Genomic DNA, 27,771 nt, shown 5'->3' on the forward strand with positions numbered 1-27,771 from the left:
AACATCATCCCTATTGGAAACCCGCTACATATTACATATGTATTCAAGATTTGATGTCATTGACTTTGATTAAGAAACTATCTAAAACTTAATTAGCAAGTTTCTAGCATTTATAATGCATTTAAATTACTTTAATATTTATCACGTATAAATTATATATAAATAACCGCATATATACTTGTATATTAGGGCTATCTCGAAAGCGCTCAATAGCCTATAAACAAAAATGTTGAGCTCTGCTTCATCTTTTATAAGATTAGCTCATATTTACCGTTGATTTTAATTCAGAACTATTATCGATAAATCTGGATCTCTCACAATGTATTCGATTTACAAATTTCTACTTGGAAGTGGTCGATGGTAAAGGAGTAAACCTCTATGTATACACATAATAAACAGAGTTATTTTGAGAAGCATGGTCATCCCTAGCAATAAAAAAGTATCAAAGTTATTAATTTGCTTGTTTTTTTTATTTAGTCGATTAACTCGGGAATCGCCGCCGTACATTTATCAATTCACAAACCTCAACGTTCACGTTTTTTCGAAGAATTTATATATATATATATTATATATATTTGTAGAAATTAATGAGAGTAGAAAAAATAAAGTGATAATGATTGTATACAACGACACTATCCCACAACAGTTCTATAACTCAAAAGTCTCTCGCATTATTATCATATACGAGAGTGGTCCGATAAGTACTTGGCCAATGGCGGCGCCATCACAAGCGAAATTTGCTGTCGTGTTATAATTTTTCGTAGGCAGCTACTGTTTTCGTTTGACCACGTGTCGAAACATGCATGTCTGTGGATTTAAGAAAAATGGGCAAAGTTTACTTGGTGATTCAATTCTGATTTTTGGACGAAAATCAAGCGATAAAATCAAAGAACGCTTGGCTGCTTTATATGATTACCTCGAAGTCAAAATTGGTGTAGCGAATTTCACTCAGGTGATCTAAAAACAGCTGCCATGGAGGATAACATTACTAAAGTTCACAATCTTATATTGACAGACGTCAATTGATTAATGATACACGAGAAAGCTGAGACAGCAAGTATCTAAAAAGACCGCGTATCTTGCTTAAAATATTGGGCATGAGAAAGCTGTCGGCTTTGATGATGAAATTACAATGACAACTGAACTACGAACTACTACTTTATCCACCATATTCTCAAGATTTGGCGGCATTTGGTTTTGACACTTGAAAAAGAAATGCTGAATTTCAAATCGAATTCGAAGATTATCGCCGCCTATTTTATAGACCGCCAGTAAATGAATTTTTGGATTGATTAAAAAAGTTGGAGCTTACTTGGATCAATTGTGTCGGGCTTAGAGGAGACTATGTACTTTAAGAAAATAAGTGGCTATCTTTCTAAATTTTTTTTTTTTTTGTGTCATTCAATTTAATGATATTCAACTTTCGTTTAGATTTGGTTTAATGATTTGAGATGACCTTGATATATTTATAAATGATTTTTGAGCAATAACTACAAAAACCTTAAATTACTTTGAAAAAGAAAATGCCAATGCCGCCCAAAAATATGTATCTGTGGCACCACTGCACAATTTATGTATTTTTCATTTTTAATACCAAAAATATTGACTTTAACGAACTTGTTCTTTTACATACTTAAATAAATAACCAAGACTCATTCATTTCGAAATCAACTTTTGCGTTACGCAACCAATAACATTGAATATTCATTTATATAAATCATGCCGTGGCATTTATTCGCTTAATTTTCCCAACCACCGAGCGTCAATATTGACTTTACTGTAAACTCAAAATCAACTTTTCATGCCAGCAATTCAAATTCGATTTAAACGAAATTCAAATCCAAAAAGTTAGGAAAAACGAACGCAATGTAAAATATTCACTCGGGTAAATGCATAAACATGAATTGTGGGTGAAAATGGAATGATATTGACGTACCTACGCCGTTCCGAGTGCCAACTTCGTGTTTGTGCCGAAAATTTTGCGCATTTCGAATTCCAACCGCCATAACCAATGAATAAATTTGGAAAGTGCGCGCATATTACTTATCAATTCTGCAAGATTTCCTATTGAGATGAGTGCGAATGAGTTGAGTCTCATCGTGTTAAGTTGGTGTCGCAAGGCAACTGGGAGCCAGCAAGTTGCCGAGCAATAGTAACGGTAAAACGACAACTTTTGCTTAGCGCAACCCCTTCTACATCACTTCCGTTATCAAGCAGTTACTTTGACCAACTTTTTCACGTTTGCCAGCAAGCTTTTGCTCGGCGTATCAGTGTGCAAAGGAGAAAGTTTGTTGCGAAACTATTCCCGCAATTATATGAAATAATGCCGAAATCTGAAAATGAACGCCACGGTGCATTCGACTACCTACAAATAAGCGCATACATGATTCCACATATGTGCAATGAGCTGAGAGTGGGTCCAGCTTCAGTTGCCACCCGAAACGGAAGTGAGCATGCAATTGTTTATTGTTTGGCGCTGCGCTTGTGGCAGCTTCAGCAACAGATATGGCATGGGTGCAACATGCGTGTGTAGAGCTAACAATCAGCAGGTGGTTCGGTGAGGTAGTGTGGGCTCAAGCACATACCAAATAATGTCTGCTGATTTTTGCATTGGTTTGTATTGGAAATTTTTAGTACTTCCGTACTTCGCGCCAGCAATTACACCGGAGGGGTTCAATTCGCCGATAAGGTAAGAAGTTTTGCATACATTAAAGTTAACGACGACCCTTCTCATTGCAAAGAAAGTTTTGAAAAATATCTATACACCTATATTTTATTATGATATGGTTGATTTGCTAGGATTGCAAGAATAATTTTCGACCTCAATCCTGCAGTATGAGTAAGCTCTTCTTGTTACACCTTTTTATTAAAAACATACAACGCTTTTGCCCCTCAGATATGCTTGATTGGTCAGCACATATTTTAATGTTTCTGAATCCTTCCCTCCAAATGACTGCGGTGTTGTTTCGTGCTACGTAAAGCCCACCTTGTTGAGACGGATGTTAAATTTTTGTTATCTGCGGTACACTAATAATATTATAATTGCCTAGATAAAGGAATAGGAATAGTTTGGTCTCAACATGCCGGTTTTAACCAGAACTCTAAGGAACTCTGAATTTTTATTAATGTGTATGGCTGAACTTTGGGTAGTCGTAGTCTTGAATTTAAACTGAATTTTAAGCTTGAACAGAGGATGAGAACAGCTGTTAACAGATCGAAGATTTTTCTGCTGTGCTCTTCACCAAATGTATAAGTAAATAGTTGTTTAAGCATAAGAATGAAAACTACATATTGGTCGAAGGGTTTGGACACTAAACTGATAACGACATTGAAATTGAAAGTGGTACGTAGTTCCAGCCCTTTGATTCACCTCATGCGAGGTAGGGCTCTTAAGGTAGGGCAGTCACATAAAGAGAGGGGCTGCTGCGTTTATGACCTTATGTAAAGGAATGCTCAGATGTGCGAGTGTATTAAGGAAGGCTAGGACATAGCATGCAATTGTCTTCCCAAATTTGTTATATGCACGCTTTTCAGCAAATTGTGTTGGTGGAACTATCAACTTTACAGCTTTTCAATAGAAAACTGATATGATATAAGCATTGTCGTTGAAGGATAGTTCAGATCCTGATGAATACTTAGACTTATCTGAAGGGGGGGTGTGTTAGACGCCAGGCCTTAGTGGAATCGTTTGAAACTGCAAAGTCGAATAGAAAAATTCAAGACAGCAACCGAGCTTGGTAAGCACTAGCCAATAAACCTTGTTAAGTGGAATCGTCTGGACACTTTTTCTTCAACACCACAGCTTAAGCTGGATTGAGGCCAGTATCGATGTTGGCCTATTCACCAGCTTTGTGATTAGCTCAAGACGCTGCATCGTTACATGAGGATGTTTTGATCCATAGTATAAGTCACAAATAAGCTTGAGCGATGTTTGCGGATCCATTTCGGTTAGGTAGCCACGGGAATTTTTGTCCCGGTGGTTTTACAATGGGCCTCTTAAAGACCTAGGTGCGTCGTCAGACATCCACTCTACCTACCTACCTACTTAAGAGTTTATATCCACTTGCAAGTCAGAAAAAAGCGCGTTTTTCGTAACTTTTTTTTGATTAGTAAAATTAAAAAATGTGCTTACAGAATTTCATGTACTGTAATAATGGATCGGCAGTCGGCAATCCGAAAAAATTGTATAGCGGTAAAAAAGGCTTTTCTACTTAAAATTATCTAAAATTCAAAAACCAAAAAAAAATTATAATTACAATAGATGAATAAAGGTAAGGATCTAAACCCTAGTCAAAATTTTGATTTTAGACAAAATATAAGCTTCCCAAAAAGTTGCTTTTCCATTTCCTCAATTAAAGCCTGACAAATTTATCTAGCAAGGTCATGTAAAATTTTCAAGTCGATCGGTCCAGCCGTTTTGGAGAAATTATCCTCACAGACTCTGAAAAGAGATTTTCGAGAAAAACCACTTTAAAGTTTTGGAAGCCGATTACACTATGTTGTTGTTGTAGCGCCAGAAAACATTCCTTTTAAAGAATAATGGCGAGTTTACAGTCCTTGATCAGATAAAAGCCTGGGTCCGTTTCGGTTACTTAGACCCGACTGTCGTGCGAACGGATGATTACACTATGTTAAAAAATGCTACAAATACGCTCATATCTCCGAAGCTATTTGCCAGATCATTTTCGAGTTCGCGAAGAATATTTTCAAATATATGTAAGTAAATTCCATATATGCATATCCAATAATGTGGATTTTTTGAAATTCACAAGCGGATATAACCCTTTAATGTCAAATTTGCCTTAGAGGAATGGTGCTTTCATTAAACTTGTATCATAATACATATCACTCAATGCTTACATTACACTTTTCTTATGGAGTATTAAACCCATAAAGCAAAGTTTCAAAAAACTGTACAAAATAAATTTTTAATACTTCTTAATATTATTTGAATTTACAGTTATAAAAGCCAATCTAAATACATCTTTGCATATAAACAAATACACAAATATATACATATGTAAGTAAATACATACATTTAGTACTTATTAGACAGCAATAATGAAATTGAGTTTATAATTTTCCATTGTAATAAGATAAAATAGTTTACACTCTACTAATTCTAATTATATTCCTTAACTATATAATGGAAAATAATCAAACTAGCATATTTACTACGACGCTGAGGTGGATGGCCCTGCCTCCGTTGCAGCTTTCGCCTGATGATGCTTTGCCACTGCTTCCTGTGCTTTGCTCAGTTTAATTTGTCCTTCAACTGCACGAGAACGCAATTCATTTTCCACCGATTTGTTTACAGTTTTTGAAATGGCGTTTTTTATCTTTTGTTGTTCATTGAATTTGGCCTTTTTAGGCTGTATGGGCGCATCTGTAAGAAAAAACATTATATATATTTATATATAAAGAAATATAAAGAATATTTTCTTGATTTATTGCAGTTGCAATGCTTCAATTTAGCACTTCCATTCTATGACCCACTTTACAGCAATACTCACTGGATCTTCTTGTAAATGGCTTCGCCGTTTTCTGCTTCTGTTTCTTTTGCACACTGGCTGGTAATTTGGCTTTTTTAAACTTTCCTTGCACCATTTTTATTTTAAAAAAATTTACTTCTTGTTTGTTTATATTTAAAAGCAATTAAGTGAAATGAGCACGTTTATCGCTTGTGTCAAAATCAGCTGTTTTTAGCTGGCAGTGTTGCCCATTTCAACAAAGGGTGGGGCATACTTTTAGGCGCTATGAGAAATATTCAAATTATTTAACCAGAGCAGAGAACGTTGACAGAGAATGTTGAAGAGTAGAGAAGGAGCAAATGTTAGCAGTACTAAAATGTTAATTGCTAAGAAGGAACATCGAAAACGCGCAAGTTCGAAAATAAAATGTCACCACAGCTGTCAATTTACGCAACGAACTACACCACTCTATAAGCAAAATGTATATACATACATATGCACAGATGTTCTTTGATATGCGCATAAACAAAAATTGAAATAATAAAAATGAAAGTAATTGACTTCCGACAAGAAAATATAAATAATGAGGGAAATAATACTAAAATAGAATTAAAATATCATTTAATAAAAAAGGAATATAAAAATAAAAAATGAGTATAAAAAAATATCTGATAGGATTTGAACTTAGGCAAAATATTTCACATTGCAATAAAGAAGTCTGCTATACAAGCAGCACCACAGACAATATTCAAGCTCTTGAGTCTAATCTGTGAATTCAAACAGCTATTATTGTTTACTTGCTTCAAATGTTCATATGTCCATATGTGAATATTCTTGAAATTGCCTTCTTTCATTCGCATGTCCAAATATATTTGCATATATGTACATATGTATGTCCCTCAATATGTCTTTCGCAAAAAATCAAACATTCGCGCAAGTGACAAAAAAACGTAGACGCACCAGCATCGGCCAATAATATTCAAGCAAACTCGCGGCTTATTTTCTAAGTATTTTATATTACAACGACAACAAATTCATTCATAAGGAACGTGCGCTGCTTCAAAGCAAAGTGCGTTCGTTCATAACTCTGCGCCGCGCTATTTTTTCTGTGCGCCTGGTAAACCACATTTGGTTTTCATATAGAATTCCTACGCATATGCGAAATAAATGAATGAAATTAAAACGAGAAAAATTCAATTTGACAGCCACCACTGAAAATCCTACCATCCCCCTCGCATTTGTATGTCCACAAGCTGCTTCCTCACAACATTTGCTAAAAATCAGAAATTGAAGAATTTGTCTGATGTTCACTTCAGAAAGGAGAATTGGCAACATGACCTATTCGAGTTTAAATAATATTTATATTTTTTCATATCATGCACTATTTATGGCATTAAATTATAAAATTTATATCAAATTGACATTCATATGAAATCATTAACTACTTCTATATATTCTAAGCACAGTCCATATAGTACTTTTATATGTTTACTTATTATCATTGTTTCATAGTTTTTCGATTTAGCCCATTTTATCTAAATACGACGCTATGAAAATGCAGCCCAATTGGTAATCGCAATATTTCAAAAGAGCATAAGTCAATTTTCAATAGCAAACCACTGCAAAAAGGACAAACGAGACAACATAGCCGATCGACATTGTCGCAAAATTGTCGATTGAAACAAATTTTGTCAACTCCGCGACGATGCGCAAAATTTGGCGTCAATATGTATGCGAGCTCGTTTGTATGTATGTATATAAATATGTATGTTTGTCGGCAAAGTCGTCATTTGGTTTTTTTCAACAACACAATGTCCGCGCGAACTCGCCGTTATTTCGTTGGCTTGCCACCATGCACATAGGCGTGTCAAGTGAGGGCTCATAATATATTGATATGTTGCTTAATTTGTATTGAAAAATACTGATGCATTTATGAATTATTTTCGTAATATAATATATATTATATACCAATAAATTCATACCTATAATCGTTTTCAAACTGAATTCGATAAATAAAATATATATCTGAAATAATTATGTGGCGGTGCGCCCCAATCCCTCCTTGCCTGCGATCGTTCAACTCGCAACAAGCAAAAAGCGTAGACAAAAGTCATTGCTTGTGCGGGGCAAGAAGAAGCAAGCATCAGCGTACGTGTATTTAAGAATGTATGTGTGATTATCACATTTGTGTAAATACGCATAATAAGGAAATATTCAATAAACCTAAACATATGAACATATTATATTTTCCTGATATATTTTAAATATCTCAGGAAGTAAAATATGCTATTAAAGTAATTGAATTATGATATGCTTATATTCCAATTAATAAAATAAAAAAATTAAATAAAATTCGTTTTAGGATTCGAACGTATAGGCTCGTATTCGGATTGTGCTTAACCCCTTCCCGCTTACGATCTAAGCCACCACAAAAGTGGAACGTGGCCGCTTAGCCACCGTTTTATTATTATCATTTGTTTAATAAGTATATTGCTTACGCAACGCACATACATAAGTTAGAAAACTAGCTTATTAAATGTTTATTTTATTATGAATTCTGGAGTTTTTACCGGTAATACAGATTTTTAATTCAGAAGGCTTTTCATAATTATAAAGTTGTCATATCATAGAAATTGAAAACATAAATCTAAATAGGTATGCGCAACGATTTTTCATATAGGAATATTCGTTGTGTCTATTTATAGCATTTCGCATATTGTGTGGTGTATTTTTCTTTTTCGAAGTTATACTTTTCGATGTTCCCTCTTGTGGAATTACAAATTAGTACTCAAAAAGTTTTCATTTAACATTTGCTCCTTCTCTACTCATCAACATTCTCTGCTAATTTGTAATTCCACAAGAGGGAACATCGAAAAGTATAACTTCGAAAAAGAAAAATACACCACACAATATGCGAAATGCTATAAATAGAAGAGAATGTTGATGAGTAGAGACAGAGAATGTTGATGAGTAGAGAAGGAGCAAATGTTAGCAGTACTAAAATGTTAATTGCTAAGAAGGAACATCGAAAACGCGCAAGTTCGAAAATAAAATGTCACCACAGCTGTCAATTTACGCAACGAACTACACCACTCTATAAGCAAAATGTATATACATACATATGCACAGATGTTCTTTGATATGCGCATAAACAAAAATTGAAATAATAAAAACGAAAGAAATTGACTTCTGACAGGAAAATTTAATAATCAGGGAAATAATATTAAAATAGAATTCAAATATCAATTCATAAAAAAGGGTTATAAAAATAAAAAAGGACTATATAAAAATATGATTGGATTTGGCAAAATATTTCACGTTGCAATAAAGAAGTCTGCTATACAAGCAGCACCACAGACAATATTCAAACTCTTATGTCTAATCTGTGAACTCAAACGGCTATTGTTGTTTACTTGCTTCAATGTTCATATGTCTATATGTGAATATTCTTGAAATTGCCTTCCTTCATTCGCATGTCCAAATATATTTGCATATATGTACACATATGTACATATGTATGTCCCTCAATATGTCTTTCGCAAAAAATCAAACATTCGCGCAAGTGACAAAAAAACGTAGACGCACCAGCATCGGCCAATAATATTCAAGCAAACTCGCGGCTTATTTTCTAAGTATTTTATATTACAACGACAACAAATTCATTCATAAGGAACGTGCGCTGCTTCAAAGCAAAGTGCGTTCGTTCATAACTCTGCACCGCGCTATTTTTTCTGTGCGCCTGGTAAACCACATTTGGTTTTCATATAGAATTCCTACCGCAAATGCGCGAAAATAAAAATGAATGAAATTGAATTTGAATGTCTTCAGTAAAATTGAAGAATCAGCAAAATTTCAATTTTACAATTTGTATCACTGAAAATCCTACCATCCCCCTCGCGTTTGTATGTTCCTCACAACATTTGCTAAAAATCAGAAATTGAAGAATTTGTCTGATGTTCACTTCAAAAAGGAGAATTGGCAACATGACCTCTTAGCGAATTTAAATAATATTTATATTTTTGCATATTATGCACTATTTATGGCATTAAATTACAAAATTTATATTAAATTGCCATTCATATGAAATCATTAACTACTTCTATATATTCTAAGCACAGTCCATATAGTACTTTTATATGTTTATTTATTATCATTATTTCATAGTTTGTCGATTTAGCCCATTTATCCAAATACGACGCTATGAAAATGCAGCCCAATCGGTAATCGCAATATTTCAAAAGAGCATAAGTCAATTTTCAACAGCAAAGCCCTGCAAAAAGGACAAACGAGACAACATAGCCGATCGACATTGTCGTAAAATTGTCGATTGAAACAAATTTTGTCAACTCCGCCACGATGCGCAAAATTCGGCGTCAATATGTATGCGAGCTCATATGTATATATGTATGTTTGTCGTCATTTGGTTACTTTCAACAACACAATGTCTGCGCGAACTCGCCGTTATTTCGTTGGCTTGCCACTATACACAGAGGCGTTCTAACTGAGGACTCTTAGTATATTATTATGTTGCTTAATTTGTATTGAAAAATACTGATGCATTTATGAATTATTTTCGTACTATAATATATATTATATATATATATAAATACACATAAACGCATACCTATAATCGTTTTTAAACTAAATTCGATAAATAAAATATATATCTGAAATAATTATGTGGCAGTGCGCCCCAATCCCTCCTTGCCTGCGATCGTTCTACTCGCAAAAAGCAAAAAGTGTGGACAAAAGTCATTGCTTGTGCGGGGCAAGAAGAAGCAAGCATCAGCGTACGTGTACTCATGAATGTATGTGTGATTATCACATTTGTGTAAATACGCATAAATAAAGGAATATGCAATAAACCCAAACATATGAACATATTTTCCTGAAATATTTTAATTATCTCAGGAAGTTAAATATGCTATTAAAGTAATTGAATTATGATATGCTTAGACTCCAATTAATAAAATAAAAAAATTAAATAAAATTTTGGGTTTTATGTATTTTACGATTCGAACGTATATGCTCGTATTCGGATTGAGCTTAACTCCTTCACGCCTACGACCTAAGCCACTATATAAATGGAAACGCGGCCGCTTAGCCACTGTTTTATTGTTATCTTTTGTTCAATAAGCAATTACTCACTCAACGCACATACATAAGTTGGAAAACTAGCCTATTAAATGTTTATTTTATTATGAATTCTGAGGTTTTTACCGATAATACAGATTTTTAATTCAGAAGACTTTTCATGATTATAAATTTGTCATATCATAGAAATTGAAAACATAAATCTAAATAGGTATGCGCAACGATTTTTCATATAGGAATATTCGTTGTGTCTATTTATAGCATTTCGCATATTGTGTGGTGTATTTTTCTTTTTCGATGTTCCCTCATCTGGAACTACAAATTAGTACTCAAAAAGTTTTCAGTTAACATTTGCTCCTTCTCTATTCTTCTTCGCTTCTCTGTTTATATAGAAGCGAATATGTATTATATATTTATTGGTTAAACATATTTATGTATTTCATTCGTTTGTAGCATTTGTTTTTATATGATTTCTTAAATCTTTATATATTATTATCAACACTACTAAACATACATTTACATTAATACAAAATATTAGTTGACCACATGTCTCTCGAAAAAGCGAATAGTCGTAATTATAATTGTGTGCGTGTTGGCCCACTTTGTTCACCAAAAAGTAGTCCTTTGAGACTGAATTTTCAATATAACATATTATTTAGCTGTAATCATCTAAACATTTAAACAAGTACATACAAACAATAAGTATAACAAATTAACTAGTTAACTTTGCTACAATAATGCCCGTCACAATTAATCCTATTATCACAGCGATTGCTAAAAGTATTAGAATTTTGCGACGATAGCTACGACGATGCTGTGAAGCCTTAGCTAATTCCTCACGTCCCAATTCCACGTCCGTAGCAGCGTTTTCAACGCTATTTTCGATATTTTCTGCAAAAAGTTGAAAATGTGATAAATAAAGGCTTAACAATATAACTTTGATATAAATTCCATATATGTACGTACCAACTTGTTCACCCTGAGTTTGTACAATATTATAAACGCGGCGCATGATCGCATTCACGTCCAGCACGTCAGCTTCAATCTGACGCAGCTGACGTTCGCGATCCACCAGCATATCTTGTTCGAATTGTAATCCAGCTGTTATTTGTTCCTGTTGCTGAAGAAATCCTGCACGCTCTGCTTCTGCTTGCTCATCCTGTTGTTGTCCCAACTGTTCAATACTTTGACGCATAGCCGCAGTGATTCGCTTCTGCACAGATGAATATTTCTCCACAACATTGCGAAAATCATTGGTCAACTTCTCCAATTGCAGCTTCTGTTGTTTGTCACCACGTCTAACAACTGCTGTTAATCTTTGTATATCACGACTGATCGTATCGATGCGCGTATTTGCTTCGGCATGTATATTATGTACCATGTCACGTGTAGCCTGCTGTTCACGGCGTGTACCAATTACTTTGAGTATTTTCTCCAATTGTCGTGAGCTTGAATTTACAGCACTGATATTTTGTCCAATATCTTCACTCAGCGACATGAATTCAGTTGGACTGAAACCCGAAAAACTCACATCTGGCATAATAGCATTGGTGCTACTCGACGTAGCGCCATAATCACGATGACCAACGGGTGGATTGTTTAAATTGCGTGACATCACTGTGTTTCACAAGCGCTATGCGCACAAAGACTGCGTTAGAATTCAATGTAAGTATTGTGTGCTAGAAAAAAAATCAATGCAAGAACTTTATTAATACTCAAACAAAAAGAAGCGATAACTGAACTGAATTGCAATGGTTGCATGTATGTTTATAAATATATATTAGAAGGCAATGAAGACTGCATAGCAATTTAGAACAAATCAAGCTACAAAGCAAACACACAAGCCACTAATAAAAACGTCCGCAGCTCAGTTAATGATTCACTCAATAGTTAATACCACTCATATCAAATTCTAAGCTGAATTAATAGGATACACTGAAGAAATCATATTTCATACTAATACGCTTCAATTATGAGACATGCTGCGTACATTGACTCTTTGTTTTCAGGCAGGCAGAGTTCATTGTCAAGATAGTCGTAGACTTTTATGGCTTCCTGTTAGTAGAAATACATATTTGCGTGTTAGCCCCACTATCTTTCCCAATCGATATATAAATAACAATTTAACTGTATTGCATATGCAACACAAGTTGTGCAGTTAATTGTTATAAATGTTATAGATTTTTAAGTTTGCCATATAGTTAATCTTTAAACACATTCCACCCAACTCCCCCTTTTGTTTGCTTTCCCTTATGTACCTCTTAAACTCCTTGTACTGCTTTAGACACTGCGTGCTTATTGAAAATAGTTTCGCCTACTGAATTTTGCACTTACCAACAGCGCACTTATCGATTAAAGCACAATGTGAAATTATTTACAGACTAAACAAGTTGGTACTTTTATGGAAAAATTCGTTGGCTTAATAATGATTGTACGATAGCAATGAAAATAAACCAATTTCCACACAAAAATACTGACACTTGGCGTTATAGCGTTGCCGTACTGCAACAAGTCTGAATAAGCGATTGGCCGCACTGGTCATTCCATGTAAGACAAATTGGAATGTTAGGAATTAAATTTATTAAAGTTATGTTTGCAAGAGAGAGAAATGTTCACATAAAATAGGCGAAGATTTAAAACTAAAAATAATAATTATATAATGACGTATTTATTTTACAATATAAAACTTTTAAAGAACAACAGTCAAAATTAAAACTTTAAAACTCATAGCATTATGTAGTTATTGTGAATTTCAGGAATAAAAGCTTTGTCCGACTTTTCTCAATAAAAGGCTTTTTCGACGCCCAAGATAAAGAAATTTACTGTTTAAATTAAAATTCTTACGTTTTTGTTAAAGACGAGACCTCTCGAAACTAACGAGATATACCCCACATTTCAGATCTGTCTAAAGTGTTCTCATCGCATAAAATAGTTTTACGAAACCTCCACGTAACGGGGATGGAAAATCCATGATACCGCCTATTTAAAATCTTTTTTGAAAACTTTTTAATTACATTCTTTATATAATATTGCTGAAAGAACTAAAGTGGATTATTTAAAAAAGAATAAATAAATTGGGCTTAAATTTATAAGAATGTGAAGATGGAATTTTACTAGAAATATTTATAAAATTAGTTTCAAAACTGTAATCAATTAAACATTAATTTTGTTGTATTGTCGTCACCTTAAAGATGTTTTAGAGTGAAACTTTTTTTTATCGTCTCAAATGTTCTCGTTCAACTATCGCATGTTGCATGTCTCATCACTATGGGTAATAATAAAAAGTTGTCTGCTGTGGGAGATTTTTGTGCACCTATTTGTCAAATTGATGATAACAGAAAACTTGTAATTGAGTTTGTTTATATTAAAGTAAATCAAAAAATATATAATACATTTTTGGGTTTTTATCTAACTACAATATTTTATATGGTGAATTCAGTACAGATTTTAAGAAAAGGTTCTAAATACTTAAGAGAAATATTTAATATTGATATTAAAAATGATAGAAATATGGTATTTTAACCTGATTAATAATTTAAATTATAATATCTTTATACCCTGAACAGGGTTTATTAAGTTCGCCCGGGAGTTTGTAACACACAGAAGGAAACGTCCGAGATCAAAATCAAGATCTTGCATTGTAACTTATTTATTTGTAAAGGGTATTCTAGCATCGATTCAACCGTTATTATTCTTTACGGTATTTCTATATTCATATGTGAGAAAATTTTTCTTTGATCACTTTAATCGAACAAAAGAAGTGAAGTTTGAAAGAAAGTGAACTAGGATACACATTATAACTGGAATATATCGAGCAACTTTCACTTTGCCGTAAATGTCTATAAGAACTAAATCCAAAGGTTCGAAGAATATGCGTAAATTTCGCTGCGAAATATTACAATTTATAGCTGAAAGTACAATTCCAGGAGCCTCTGAATATAAAACACTTAGATAAAAAGATATTTTGCTTCTACAGCTTTAAGTTTTTTATAAGGAAGTATAGGCTAAGAAAATTTTAATTGTCTGAAAACTAATCTACAAAATAATCGAAAAATTCTTTGAAATCGATTAATGGAACTGTAGTGTTGACGATACCGTACATAATATATCACTTTAAAGATTTATAATGCTGAGGATTGCACACAGTTATAGCCTAATAAAGTCTAGTACTTTTGTAAAATTAGTTATTATGTGGACAATATGATTATTAAATAAAAAATTATTGGAAAGATAGACTGTTACTATCAGACGAAGAACTGCTTATTTCTGGCGTTTTTAATAATTAAAGTTCCTACATGGTCTGCGTTGCATGATTTCTTTTAGGGGCAAGCGTACGATCGCACCACCAAGTACAAAGCTTAAAAGCTCACATGCTACTCAATGGAGGGTAGCAAAGAAACTCAAAAATGTATGCAACGTGTTTTGCGTTTCTCTGAGGGTAGTTTACAACAAGTCAGCGCACATGTGAAGAGAGTCAATTGAGCAACAAGTCGTGCTGCCTTACCGACAAAACTGACAAAAGCCAACGCGCAAAGGTGTTTGCCAAAAAAAGCAAACAAAAAACAATTTCAAAACTACACAAACAACAACAAATACATGTGTGCGCCACTTGTAGATAACAAAAAGCACCGAAAGCTGCCAACGAAGAAGATACGCGCGCGCACTCCACACACTCGAGCGCCTGGCATTTCTTCTTTCTGCACGGCAAGAAGTTGGCGGCAAAGCAGCGGCGCGCAAACGAGCCGAAACGGCCAACGACAACAGTCAGTCACAATTCATCTTTCGCAGCAAACAAACGTTTAATAACAGCGCGTTGGTGCCGGTAGGAGCCACATCCACATATACACACACATGCATATATGCACATGAAAAGCACAGGCGAAAAGACAAAATAAAAAGTGCAAAATTGTGGGAAATTGTGCAAACAGGAATTTATCGAAAAATGTATTAAGCGCGTTAATGAGAAAGTGTTTGTGCGTCTCTGACCAATTGGAGTGCCTACTCGCTACATTTGTTGTGCCTTCGACGTACGTGATATTCTGCAGAATTTGAATTTCGAATTGAATCGAGGAAATATTTGTAGTTATTTTTAACCTGTCTACTCAAAAGTTGATAAAATAACTTAAAGTATTTAAGTTAATTTGTGTATGTTCGACATTTGTTGTTTTCTTATGAAACTGACAACGTAGTTTTAATAAAAAAAATTATTGTCCGTTTTGTGCTGTTGTTAGCCGCTACGAAACCGAATTCGTCCGAAGTTGTGTTGCAAACGCAGTCATCAGCAAAAGGTATAAAGTAAAAGATAAGCCCCCGAAAAAAGACAGCAATAAAGGTAGAATCAAATAAATTGACGGTTACATTTTGATATGCATACGAATTGAATGCTTCCTGCGCGCCCGCATAACAAAGCGTACGACCTCACTAGCACAGTCAGCGATAATAAAACGAACTACAACAATAAGAAAATAATAAAAACAACAACAATAAAAAATAACAATAAGTAGAAAATAGAAACAACATTAGAAAAAACAAAAAAAAAAAATTAGAAAAAAACAACAACAATAAGGAAAACAGCAATAATTGAAATTATAAAAAAAAAACAACAACTAGAACCCAAAAAACAACAACAAGAAAACAGCAACAACAACAATTACAATTTCCACGGCCAACTTTCAAACGTCAAGCGGCATCAAGGAAGGTCCAATTAAGTCATAAAAAGCAAGCACCCAAACGGTCGACGCCTTCATACATTCGAATTGGAGTTGAAATTAGGTAAACATAATTTGCATACAAACAAATATATATAAGTATGTACATATGTACACATGCGCTTACAAGCACATGCATTTAGCCATATGTATATTCAATCGCTTTTAGGCCAACGTTTGGCCAAAGAAAGTGCGTAGGTATGTCAAAAATACAAATATAAAGCCATACAAACAAACATATTTATATACAGACACACAAACATCCACACATACATGCATACATATATATATACGCATAGAAGCACTTACATATGTATGTGGGTGTTGTCAAAGCAACCCACAAGAATTATTTCTAAGCCTGTTCTCTTCAGGCGGCTTAAACGCTGCCGCTTGTAATTCGCATTGTAAAAAGCTGTGTAGACAGTTACTTTCTTTAGGCGACACTTTAACATAGCAGCGACTTGTTGCTTTCGCCAATTTTTATATGGCATAAGTATGGTATACAAAAATAAAAACAAAAAGCAATACCAATGTGAAAGAAAACTTAGCGATTGAGTTGTAGAGTGTAAGTGCTGCTGCTTCCGGTGTTAAAACAAATTAATTATATTCATATTTGGCTGGTCGACTGGTTAATGAAGTTGTCAGAAGAATTGCACAGAAATGTGGAAATAAAATTAGAAAATTGCTGCTGTTTGTGCGATAAATTGCTTTTCGAAAGATCAGGATTATTCCTGTGAAATTTATGCCCGCTGGATGGCGCCAGAGACAAAATTTGGACTAAAAATTGCGTTTCATGAAGCGATTCGAACCATTATCGTAATGTACCAAAAAACTGTGCTGCTAGAGCAAAATTCTTGCCAAAATTCCTTTATCATGGCTTCAATAAATTGGTGGCGCTGGAGTGAAATTATTCTCAAAAAACCACATTTCTGGTCCAATTGCTGACGTCATAGTTATAATGCACTTAAAACCGTTATATATTGTTGATAACGGTACTATCTTCGCAGAAAAAATTTCCACTAGGTTGCGTCATTTTCAGAAATTGAAATCATGATCTGATATCAACGAGCTGTTAGCTTTGTGATACTTTTGACCCTTTTAGTACAGCTGAATTTATCAGTTTGGAGTTTGACACACATTGTCAGTTTAATATTTAAAAGAATACAGAAATTGTGCACTTAGTAACAATTCCTTCAACTTCCTTTAAGCGATAACAGTATTTGAAATTTATAAAGACTTTGACATACATACATACATATGAACAATATAATTGGAAAATAATATAAATATATTTCATTTATAAGAAAAATATGGGCCGACAAAGGGTTGTATGATTCATAATAAATACTTTTTTCAAGTGAAGTGTAATCAGCTCATTTGAAAATGTGGTTTTTTGCGAAATAATTGTATTAGAATTATTATTAACAATACTTCTTCAATAACTTTGCGTTTATAATTTATTTACAAGTGTTTTATCGGTATTAAAGATAGTGTACTTTATGTTGCTAAATTGAAAAGTATCGTTCACATATTTGCCCTCTACAGTAGTACATATGGTATGTACATATATATGTATTTGGCCATTGATAATCAAAACAAGAAAAAACGTTAACTTCGAACAGAAGCGATAATACCCTTCATAAATACAAAAGATTTCTTACAAGCACTTGATTCCAATCGTTCAGTTTGTATGGCAGCTATACGCAATAGTGATCCGATCTGAACAATTCCTTCGAAGATTTCACCACTGTTCAGGGTATAAAAAATACCCAAACTATCGTGTGACTTTCAAGATTAAAATCTAAAGTTATAGAACATTTTTATTTTAAAAAGTGTCTTCTTCATTCTGAGACCACGAAGCAATTTGGAGGGCGGCTAAGAGTTTATATAACCGTCGATTTTTTCGCATATTGTTAGAATAACTCGATTATTTAGGTGCACTCGATTATTTAGGTGCACAACTGAGTTATTTTTTCAGAATGATCGGTAATGGTAGAAAAGTACGTGATTCCTACACGGCTGATTGTGAGTTTGGTCGAATAAAATTTTACACAGGTTTTTTTTTAGCAATAATTACTGTTGCTGCTCGCCAGTTAAGATACAAGTTCTGAAGAATATACAAGTATATGTATGTAACTGACATGAATTAAAATGCTAAAAAAAACATCTTTAATTTTCTATGTTTTTGATAGCATCATTTAGCTCACATCAGATAAGAAGCTTACCGAAACAAGCACTTCTTACGAAAATTACATCATTAATATATATTTCATGCTAAACCTAGGTACGTCTTTTGGCAGTGGAGTCAGTCTTAGTGACTATTCTCAGCTCTTCTTGCGACACTCAGTGATATGCAGTCATCGAGTGGGCTCATACATACGGAACTCCTTAAAAAATGAGTGACTGCTGAAGTTCGGTTTCCATAGCTTAAATTAGTGTAAGATTGACATTTATGTATGGAAGAGGTACAGGTTGAACAGGTGGATGAGGTAATGATGAATATCTCGGAATAACCACAAATTTGGTACGTTAATGTCAAAGTTCATTATTTATACCAGTAAAATGAGAGATTATTGTCCATTTCCAAATTCAAAATCCAAATCCATGTTACCTGAGCGAGTCAAGTATAGAATTTGTGATAAAAGATGCAATTCCCATAGCAGTCTTCAATATTCCGAATTTCGACGAAACGAACAACATTATATAAATAAAAAAAAACGTCATAATCAAAATTAGTATAGTAAGAGGTCACACCACACGTCTCTGTGGCTTGGACAAGGACTGAATAACTTTGTTGATCATTTTATTTCTGAAAAGTATAGGTACAGCTGAAATAAAGCGAGCAAAGAACTAGCGAAACGAAGATGGCTCACCAATAATAGCTTTAAGCTTTAAGAAATAGTCTAAATTATCCCTCATCCACAAACATTTCTTTAAAGTTCAAAACGACCGTGTAGACCATGTTTGAGGCAATATGGTCGCAGTAATTTTATTTTGGACTTTATAGGCTTATAGAACAGTCTTTTAAGCTTAAATTATTTAACCAGCTTTAACTCATATAATTGTCATTTAGAGGGATTAGGTCTTTCATATAACAATGAGTAAAAAACAATGCACATATAAAATCTATAATTTCATATATACAATATCTATCGCTGCCTAAAGTTAAACGCAATTTTATGTAGGTCATCCATTTCTGCGAGTCTTTTTTAACGTGCAAAAAAGCGCGAGGGAAAATATTAAAAGCCAACATTTTATTGCCTTTCATTGGCTCACCTTTAATCAAATAAAAATAAAAAAATTTCTGCACCAATGAAAATCGGCTATAAATCATATTGACTCACGTATTTATTACGCTAATTAAGTTAAGTATATAAATTAACTCGTTCGCACTTAATACTCGCGAGCTTTCCTACTTCCTATTTTTAAAGCAACAACAAGCACACGAGAAACTCTCCCATATATATATATATATATGTATGAAACGCAAGACGCTCCTTGCCTTCCTTCTGAAGCACGAAAACACCGACAGACAAGACAATAAAAAAGATAGTGAAATGCTCGTAAAATAGATAGATTAAAAAAACAAAATGATGCTTCAGAAAAAGTAGTTCTACCAGTTTAATATACAAGTATACCACATTTGTTGTTGTTGGTATTATGTGGTTTTTTGGTGTTGCTGAGTGTGCTTTCCTCAGCTTGCCAGCAATTTCTTGAACAACCACCGGCAACAACAAGAACAACACAAATTATCATCAACATCAGTTGAGCAGTCAGCCAGCCAGCCCGCCAACAAGCTCGTACAACGCTTGAACTTAGCTATGGGCTTTGACAATGCCAGCGTCTCGTTAGCGCGTATAGCGCTTCAAGAGACGGGCAGTGCAGGCGATAAGACAACCGGCGTGAGCACTTGAAAACAGCCGGCTCGACCAGGTAGACATAATCTGGTTTATCGGTCTTTCATGCAACATTCGATGACTCTAACTAAACAGCAACAACAGCGACAACAACAAAACGCGCACAATATGATTTTCGGATTTCTGGTTTTCATACTCTTGGAGCACCTCGACTGTCCGCTGAGTCGGTGAGTCAGCGTGCGATTTCGTCAACAAACGCGCTGCTCGAACGGACAGTGGAACAATGCAGTGATTTGTTGGTGATAAAACTCTAGATGATGGTATAATTTAAGCAAGTTTTGCATGAAAATTGGCACAAACGCTTAATTAACCAGTTGAGACGGTCTTAACAATGGCTAACGCATTTGTCACATTTGAACCGTTACAACTTTTGCTTATTCATGCGAAATTTTGATATTTCTGGTTTAACAAATATAACGGCTTGGCTAGATTGGTGACCAACTTTACTGTAAGCTTTGTTTGCAAATATTCGCGAAGATTATTTCGACTGACCTCAATATTTCACGCAATAAAAATTGCTTATAAAATTGATTATTTTATACAGGCGGTTTAGAGAATGTTGGGGCTATTGTGATGATATTCTGTGTAATATTTTCCAATCTAATGTTCGCTTTAAAAAAAGAATAAGCTTATTGAAATCTCTTCAATCGAACTATAGAATTTTTCATGGGTTCGTAACCAGAAATGATTTCTGCATCTCTTCTATGTCTTGTTGAAATGTACGTAATCAGCTTGTATATCTTTTTCCGCACTTTAAGGTAACATATTCTTTCATATTGAAATCGCCAGTTTTTTCGAATCGAAATTTACGGGCTTCCTGAAAGAAAAATTTACCGACAGTTTTAGCCCATATTTATTCTGTATCAAACAGTATGTGCGATATTATTGACGGTTTGGTTCTTAAACCATTCGGTTGCTTCGTAAAAATATATTTAGAACTCTGAAGAGATCTCTTCTGGCAGGACCTCTGTTAGTCAAGCTAATCTTTTGCAGTTTTTAAGTGAAGAACTCTGCGACACCATGCTTTATTACAACTTGTAGACTTATTTGTGAAAAGTTTTTATCTAAACTTTACTCTCCTGTTGGTGCATACATTCTGTCACACTGCACAAAATTTGATAATTCCTAGCAGGAAGTCTTTCTAAAGAACAGTTCTGGACGGTTTTCGGTTGATTTTTGAAGATTTAAGTTTTTAAAAATATTATAATTGTTTCAGGCTTATTCAGGTTCTAGATCATTAGAATGATCTTGTAATATGGAAAAGACAAATTGTCAATGTAAATGTCCAAATTTATACTTGAAGTTAATTGGTTCGGTTTTCGATCTCCGGATTCCGACCTCCATATACAAATTGTTATTTCGAAGCGCCGATTGTTCTTTTTGACATAAGGAGCTGCTCAATCATATTCAAATATCTTAGACTATTTGAGTAACCTACTTAAAACCGTGGGTTCGTAAGTAAATATGACAAAAAGCTCGATCAAAAGTTATTAATGTATGTCATTTATGCCTATCACCACCGTAGGAATATGAGAAAGTGTTGCTGGATAATTTATTGACTGAAATTCAAATACTTGAAACTTTTGAAAAACTAAATGTTCTCAGTAGAACTAAAGCACGTTACCTATTTAGACGCTGTACCAGTGGGCCCTTAACTATTTATTGTTAGACGTTGTGCGAGAATTCGTTTTAGCGTTACCAAGATCCTATGAAAGATTTTAAAAATGTATTGCTTTAGTATTGAAATAAATTCATCTGAATCCTAGGGCTATAAACCTGACTTTAACTGCCTAAAATAAAATAAAATACACCACTATATTCTAAAATTATATTCTCCATAGTGCCATGCACTTCCACTATACTACCCTGTGTGTTTTTTTTCCTCAACGGACGTGAACTTGTTTGCAAACTTTTACCACAGGAACAAATAGTATTTCCTTGGCGCAACACGATAGGACGCATTAACTTAATATTTACGCGCTTATATATGTATGTATGTATGTATATCTGTACGTGCTTACATACGAGTACATATATTTGCGGCTTGTGGGAGCGATTGTTTTAAAGACGGTGGTGTCGGTGACCGACTTTCGCTACTGGTACGAATACAAACATTCGGGATATGTGAAATGTGTTGTAATTGTTGTTGTAATTGTTGTTGTAATTGTTGTTGTTTTTGCGTTTCACGATTGACAATGAATTGCTTGTGGTGTCCTTATTTTGCAACGCGCCACACCGGTAAGTACACCAAGTTGACAAAGTTGCTCAGCAGGTGAAGGCACAGGAAGAAATTAAGACAAACAACAATAACAACGCATTATTGACTTTCACTGTCGCGCGTGAAATGTGTCAAAATCCGACGTAAAATTGGGATTTTAGTTTTAATGCTGCTTAGTGTGCAAACCGAAACTTTGTTGGCTTTGTTTGTTTGCATTGGTGAGTTTGAAAGTGAAGTCAAAGAAAACGCACAAATTAGGGCAAAGAGTTAAGGGATTAAAAATACAGTGTAGGATGTGGTCATACCGCTATTACATACACATTTTTCATTGCGCATTCGATTTGCTTCAATATTATCTGCGTAGTCATAACCTTGAGTGTAACAAAGAAATATTTTTTCAAAATTTTGCAATTCAATACAATGCAACAATGGCGCGGACATACATACAAAGACATTTGAAACACGAAAAGCTTAATTAACTGTTGACATACACGTTGCTTTTTCTCGGTACATATTGAGCAAAGTTGGCTAGTGTGCCAAATTGACAAAACTGGAAAACAAAATGATTCGAAAATTATGTACATAAAAAAATAAAATAAAAAATAAAAATAATAAAATAAACCATCAAGAATATAAAAAATATTAAAAATTTTAAATAACATTTAAAAATGTAAAATTCATAATTCACAAATATAAAGATAGAAAATTACTAAAAAATTTATAGATAGGTATGACTAGTATATACAAGCTTACACAATTATGTTTTGTATAAGTATATGCGCATGCGTGTATGAATTGCGTTACTTACAATCTGTGGCTAGGTATTATGCATTTGGTCCGCAATAAAACGTTTGTGGTACAAAGTACTGCTTTAAACACGCAAGTCTACCTCGTAAACTTTGTCATAAACAGCTCAGGCACATAAAAGACCCTAAAGAGTTGATACATAAATATATGGTTGATATATACATATATGGTATAATAAGCGTAAAGAGGTGAGTCGATTTAACCATGCTCGTCTGTCTGCATATATGCAAACTAGTTTCTCAGTTTTTGAGATATCGATTTGAAATTTTGCACAAGTCTTTTTCTCCGCTAGAAACTGCTAATATCCATATCCATCCATAATTGAATATAGCTGCCACACAAACTGAACAATAAAATATATGTCCTTGTATAAAAAGCTTTTTTATTTGACGCGATATATGTATTTCTAATATTTGGCGGGGACTATTTTCTAAGATGTCTTAATAAATTGTTTAAAACAGACTACTGAAACATATAGTTGCCATATAAACTGACAGATTAAAATCCAGATAAAGCTATTTGTATACGCTTTTATGTTATAATAACCGATGTTAACGTTCTTGTTTTTCGTTTTTTTTTTTACAATAAATAAAATAGTTTTTAATTAAAAAATTATTTGAATGCATTTTTTCGATTTTTACGTTTTCAGTTAATTTTAATTAAGTTAGTTGACTTTTTAACGAAGGCTGAGCGAAAGTTTAAGGAAAGCTCTTTGTCGAGTAGCTTTTTTATTTGATAAAGCAACTAAGGCTCCATGCTCTCTTCTGGAGACAATATTAACAGAAATTACACGGTTGTAATGTGAATATAGTTTTTTTCTTAATATCATCATACTTTTGGTCAAGATTGGCCTCTTGATTCGTAAATCGGTAATGTTAAGAGTTATATTTATAAATATAATACATCTTAAAACGCTTCAGTTCAGTCAAAACACAAACAAAGCAGAATTTTAGGCAGCACAAAATGCAATGTAAAATATTAAATAAGGAGCGTCTTAGAACTTAAGGAAACACCCATTTGTAAGTGCGAAACTAGAGCTTCTTCTGCTATTTGTGGTATATTCTATTTATGATGGGGGAATATCACATATGTATATATTATACAAAGCTATCCAAATTTAGATTTTATATACCAGTTAAAAGTTATAGAAAATAAAGATTCCCCTAATTTCCTACATGACCATTGCCAACCATAATCGTGCATATCTGTTTATATAGATGATTTAAAGTTGTTTCTGCAACGCAAGCCATATAAACATTTGTACACTTCATCTGCTCTTCGACACATTACGTGACAATGAGAATAATGGACGGTTAGCAGACGGTCTAACACCAACAACAATAACAATATAAGAACACTCAAAAACTTGGAAACGAGTCATCATTGTTCATTTGCTTCTCTGCATATGGTTTTGGGTGCTAAGTGAACTTAGAAATAAAATAGTTATATAAGCAATTTAATTTCGAGTGTACGAGGAGATTGTCTTTTGAACTTTTATCATAATTGTTTTGCGTTGTTTCTTTCGTAAACATCGAAGCAATAACGAAAACGTGCTTAACGACAGCATTTGAGTAGAAGACATCACGATAGAAAATGTAATAGAAACCAGAAAAACGTGGTGAAATAAGATATTAAATATTTTGAATAGTCCGTCCACCATACATGTGTAAGAGACAAGCACGTATAAACTTTCCCATAAACGTTGTATATACAACGCAATATCGCCGATCTTTATATCAACGGCCTTGATACTGGACCATATGTTGGTGGTTCCTTAAATCGCATTAGTCAACTTTATCTCTTTACTGACCTCCATTTTGGAAATTAGAATTTATATAAACTCTCGAACTGCCCTTCTCGATTAATTATATATTTAACTAAATATCCCACCAAATGTGTATAAAAAAATAATAATCTTTCGCCATTTATGCGATTAAGCCATTTTTCGTCAATACAACTTTCAACTTTTGGTACTTTAATATAATATGTAATCGTCATCATCTTGCTCCAAGAAATCTACAACAATATCGCCTCTAAAATTAAGAAAACTGGTGTCATGACACCCTTCTGCGCTATTTTTATGGTGTCAAATGTAATGGCGGTAATGACGACCAACTGTATAGGTATGACTTCGAGACTGATCTCCGTGAACTTACCAGTCTGTCAGTGGATGAGTGCATCGAATAGGTAGCTATCACTCATTGAGGGATGGGTTCTAATAGCACCTGAATTAAAGTTTAAAGTTATTGAAAAATTGTAGTTTTTTAAGAGAGCGTCCCTATCGGACAATGTCTAATCTCGTATTACATACTCACCAAAAACGATCATCAAATAAAAATTAGTAAGTTGTTCTGAGGAATATTAAAACTTGTTGGACCATTCATTTGTCATATAATTATAAGGTGACACCACGAATAGGTGGAGAAACTCGGTTAAATAACTATAAAAATTAATATACTATTGAATAATATACTTATTACCACAGCCAAGTTAATAAAATTAAATATTTCATTAAACTAAATACGATATCTCAGCCTTGTTCCTTGTTAATATTTATTATTTTATAATTTAAATATACATCCACATTTGTGGTAATATATTAAAGTAGCTTTAGTCGAAATAAGCTAAAATTAGTATTTAGATTTTTAGAGAAAAATTGTTGCATATTTAACTCTCTATTCCATTGTAACTTGAAGGTTCCGAGTCCAAGATATTGCTTAAGACAAAATAGAATATAAAAACTCAACAAAGCTGGTAATTTAATCTAAATGTACTCATTAACTTAAGTCGACTTAAGCTACTTTAAAATGTTGCTACAAAATTGTGCATATTTTTATTTATATGAACTTATGATACACAATTTTGTCTGTTTTTCGAACATATGCTTCATAGACAACAGCAGAAAAGCTAATGTAAAGGTAAATTCATAGATAACGCCGCTAAATGGTTATTTTTTTGACCGCTACACTATGTCGAGCTTACCTTGTTAATTAACAGTAAGTCATTTGCTAATAGTAGACACCGTAAAACTCATATTACTCAGACTAATTCCCATATCGTCAAAACACAAATGGCTAGGCTAATGAGTACCCCATTGACATCAACTTTGTTATTAGCGGCATTTATTGCATATCTCTTTCTACGTTTAGAGTTGCTGATTTTCCGCTTTTCATGCAACTTTATGCTTTCATTAAATTTAAACACCTCAGAGTAGTCGTAACTAATGAGCACTTTAAAAGGCCGGCAACATTTCGTATTGAGAAAATGAAAGAAAGAAAAATATTAAAGGTATTTCGCTTCACGATTACAAAATATTATACTAATATGCGTATTAATGTGATTATAACGAATATGAAAAGTTTACACCGTATGAAGCCTTTCGAAATCACTTGCTGCCCATAGCGGCAGCAGCTGTGTGACATGTAGCGCTGTTGCTGTCAGTTATTTTTCATTTTTAAGAAGGTAGTGTATTCTTGCCTTGTACAAGTAGAATCGTTAGGATCAGTCTGGTGCAGAAACTGAACTCTCTATGTAAGAGTTAAAAGATATCACATTCCAAAAAAAAATCAAGCAATCAATGCCTGTGAGTCGTTGGCATAAGTAAAGTACCGGTGACCGCCCTGCACTGAAACCTAACCTAACTTAACTTGGTTTGGAAAAGAACATATGTACATGTAATCTAAAAATGCTCTTAAGTGCAATATACATATGTAGATCTGTAAAAGCTCAGAGCCAGCGTATTTTCGCGGAAAGAAATTCCCTCATTTTAAAACCTAGCTAAATGTCATGCGCGATCTAAAAATCTTAAAAAACCGAATTTAGTCAAACTGTCATGACAAAAATATTCAGCAAACTCGGTAGAGATACTAGCCTTTTTCTAACATATTTACTAAAAATTTATAACATACATTTTTGCAATAATCAGGTAATAAATAAATAATTGACGTTGATTACGAACCATGCGTTGGTTGGGGTTTTTACAATTTTTAGATTATTTTAGTCATATGTATAGTCGCACGTTTTTATAGGTGTTATAACATCGACTGTCTTTTATCAATAAATTATTGTCAACACTTAAGTGCAGTATCATTTTTATTCATGTTCGACTGATTCTCGAGGTCATTATCAGTTCCATGGAATTTTATACTTTGTTATACAATTTACAGCTGTGATTAAAATCGATATAAAACAATAAATACAATGAATTTTCATTTGCACGTTACCAATCGGCAGATGAATCGATCGGCTATTATTAAAAATGCGCATTAGAGTGGTTGAGATCAAGTGAAGTTAATTTATATTTGTTTTACGCTTAAATTACAAACATACTTTGTATACCATATATGCTAAAAAAATTCTCTCATTTATATCTATAACCATCTTTATCGGCACCAAGTCTACATGCATGCATAATTATAAGCGCAAACAAACAATATTATAAAACATTATGCGATTTTCATAAAAATGCATGAGTGAATGCGAAATTCGCCTAATTCAGGGTAAATGATATCTGAATATCAGGAAATAGCTACCCAAACACAAACACTTATTTTGGT

The 27,771-nt window shown here is 33.6% G+C and overlaps 4 protein-coding genes across 5 annotated transcripts in view; 1 reads left to right on the forward strand and 3 right to left on the reverse strand.

Moving 5' to 3' along the window:
* The window catches only part of LOC106623993 (uncharacterized), a 134,355-nt gene that overhangs the window by 4,345 nt on the left and 102,239 nt on the right, over positions 1–27,771 (reverse strand). The window lies entirely within an intron of this gene.
* LOC106623994 (uncharacterized) lies at positions 4,714–5,675 on the reverse strand. Its single transcript, XM_014243648.3, has 2 exons — positions 5,514–5,675; positions 4,714–5,386 (listed from the first exon to the last, which is right to left on the reverse strand). The coding sequence occupies exons 1-2, from the start codon at positions 5,605–5,607 to the stop codon at positions 5,175–5,177; spliced, it is 306 nt and encodes a 101-aa protein (XP_014099123.3). The 5' UTR covers positions 5,608–5,675; the 3' UTR covers positions 4,714–5,174.
* Syx13 (syntaxin 13) lies at positions 10,903–13,060 on the reverse strand. 2 transcript variants are annotated; one of them, XM_014243647.3, is made up of 3 exons: positions 12,900–13,060; positions 11,532–12,244; positions 10,903–11,456 (listed from the first exon to the last, which is right to left on the reverse strand). In XM_014243647.3, the coding sequence occupies exons 2-3, from the start codon at positions 12,178–12,180 to the stop codon at positions 11,278–11,280; spliced, it is 828 nt and encodes a 275-aa protein (XP_014099122.1). In that variant the 5' UTR covers positions 12,181–12,244; positions 12,900–13,060; the 3' UTR covers positions 10,903–11,277. The 2 variants fall into 2 exon arrangements, with proteins under 2 accessions (XP_014099122.1, XP_014099121.1); XM_014243646.3 differs by having other exon boundaries at positions 12,824–13,054.
* The window catches only part of Myo61F (Myosin 61F), a 37,420-nt gene continuing 24,943 nt past the window's right edge, over positions 15,295–27,771 (forward strand). Inside the window, exon 1 of the mRNA XM_070110896.1 lies at positions 15,295–16,337. The gene's annotated coding sequence lies outside the window, so the exon portion shown is untranslated. The remainder of the gene's footprint in view (positions 16,338–27,771) is intronic.

Source organism: Bactrocera oleae, chromosome 6, assembly GCF_042242935.1.
Source record: "Bactrocera oleae isolate idBacOlea1 chromosome 6, idBacOlea1, whole genome shotgun sequence".
Lineage (NCBI taxonomy): Eukaryota > Metazoa > Arthropoda > Insecta > Diptera > Tephritidae > Bactrocera > Bactrocera oleae.

Excerpts from the sequence above, each read along its gene's own strand:
- LOC106623994 (XM_014243648.3), bottom strand. The coding sequence starts at position 5,607 with ATGGTGCAAGGAAAGTTTAAAAAAGCCAAATTACCAGCCAGTGTGCAA. Across the intron at positions 5,387-5,513 it reads GCCATTTACAAGAAGATCCA|ATGCGCCCATACAGCCTAAA; the intron begins GTGAGTATTGCT and ends TTTTTCTTACAG.
- Syx13 (XM_014243647.3), bottom strand. The coding sequence starts at position 12,180 with ATGTCACGCAATTTAAACAATCCACCCGTTGGTCATCGTGATTATGGC. Across the intron at positions 11,457-11,531 it reads AACTCAGGGTGAACAAGTTG|AAAATATCGAAAATAGCGTT; the intron begins GTACGTACATAT and ends AACTTTTTGCAG.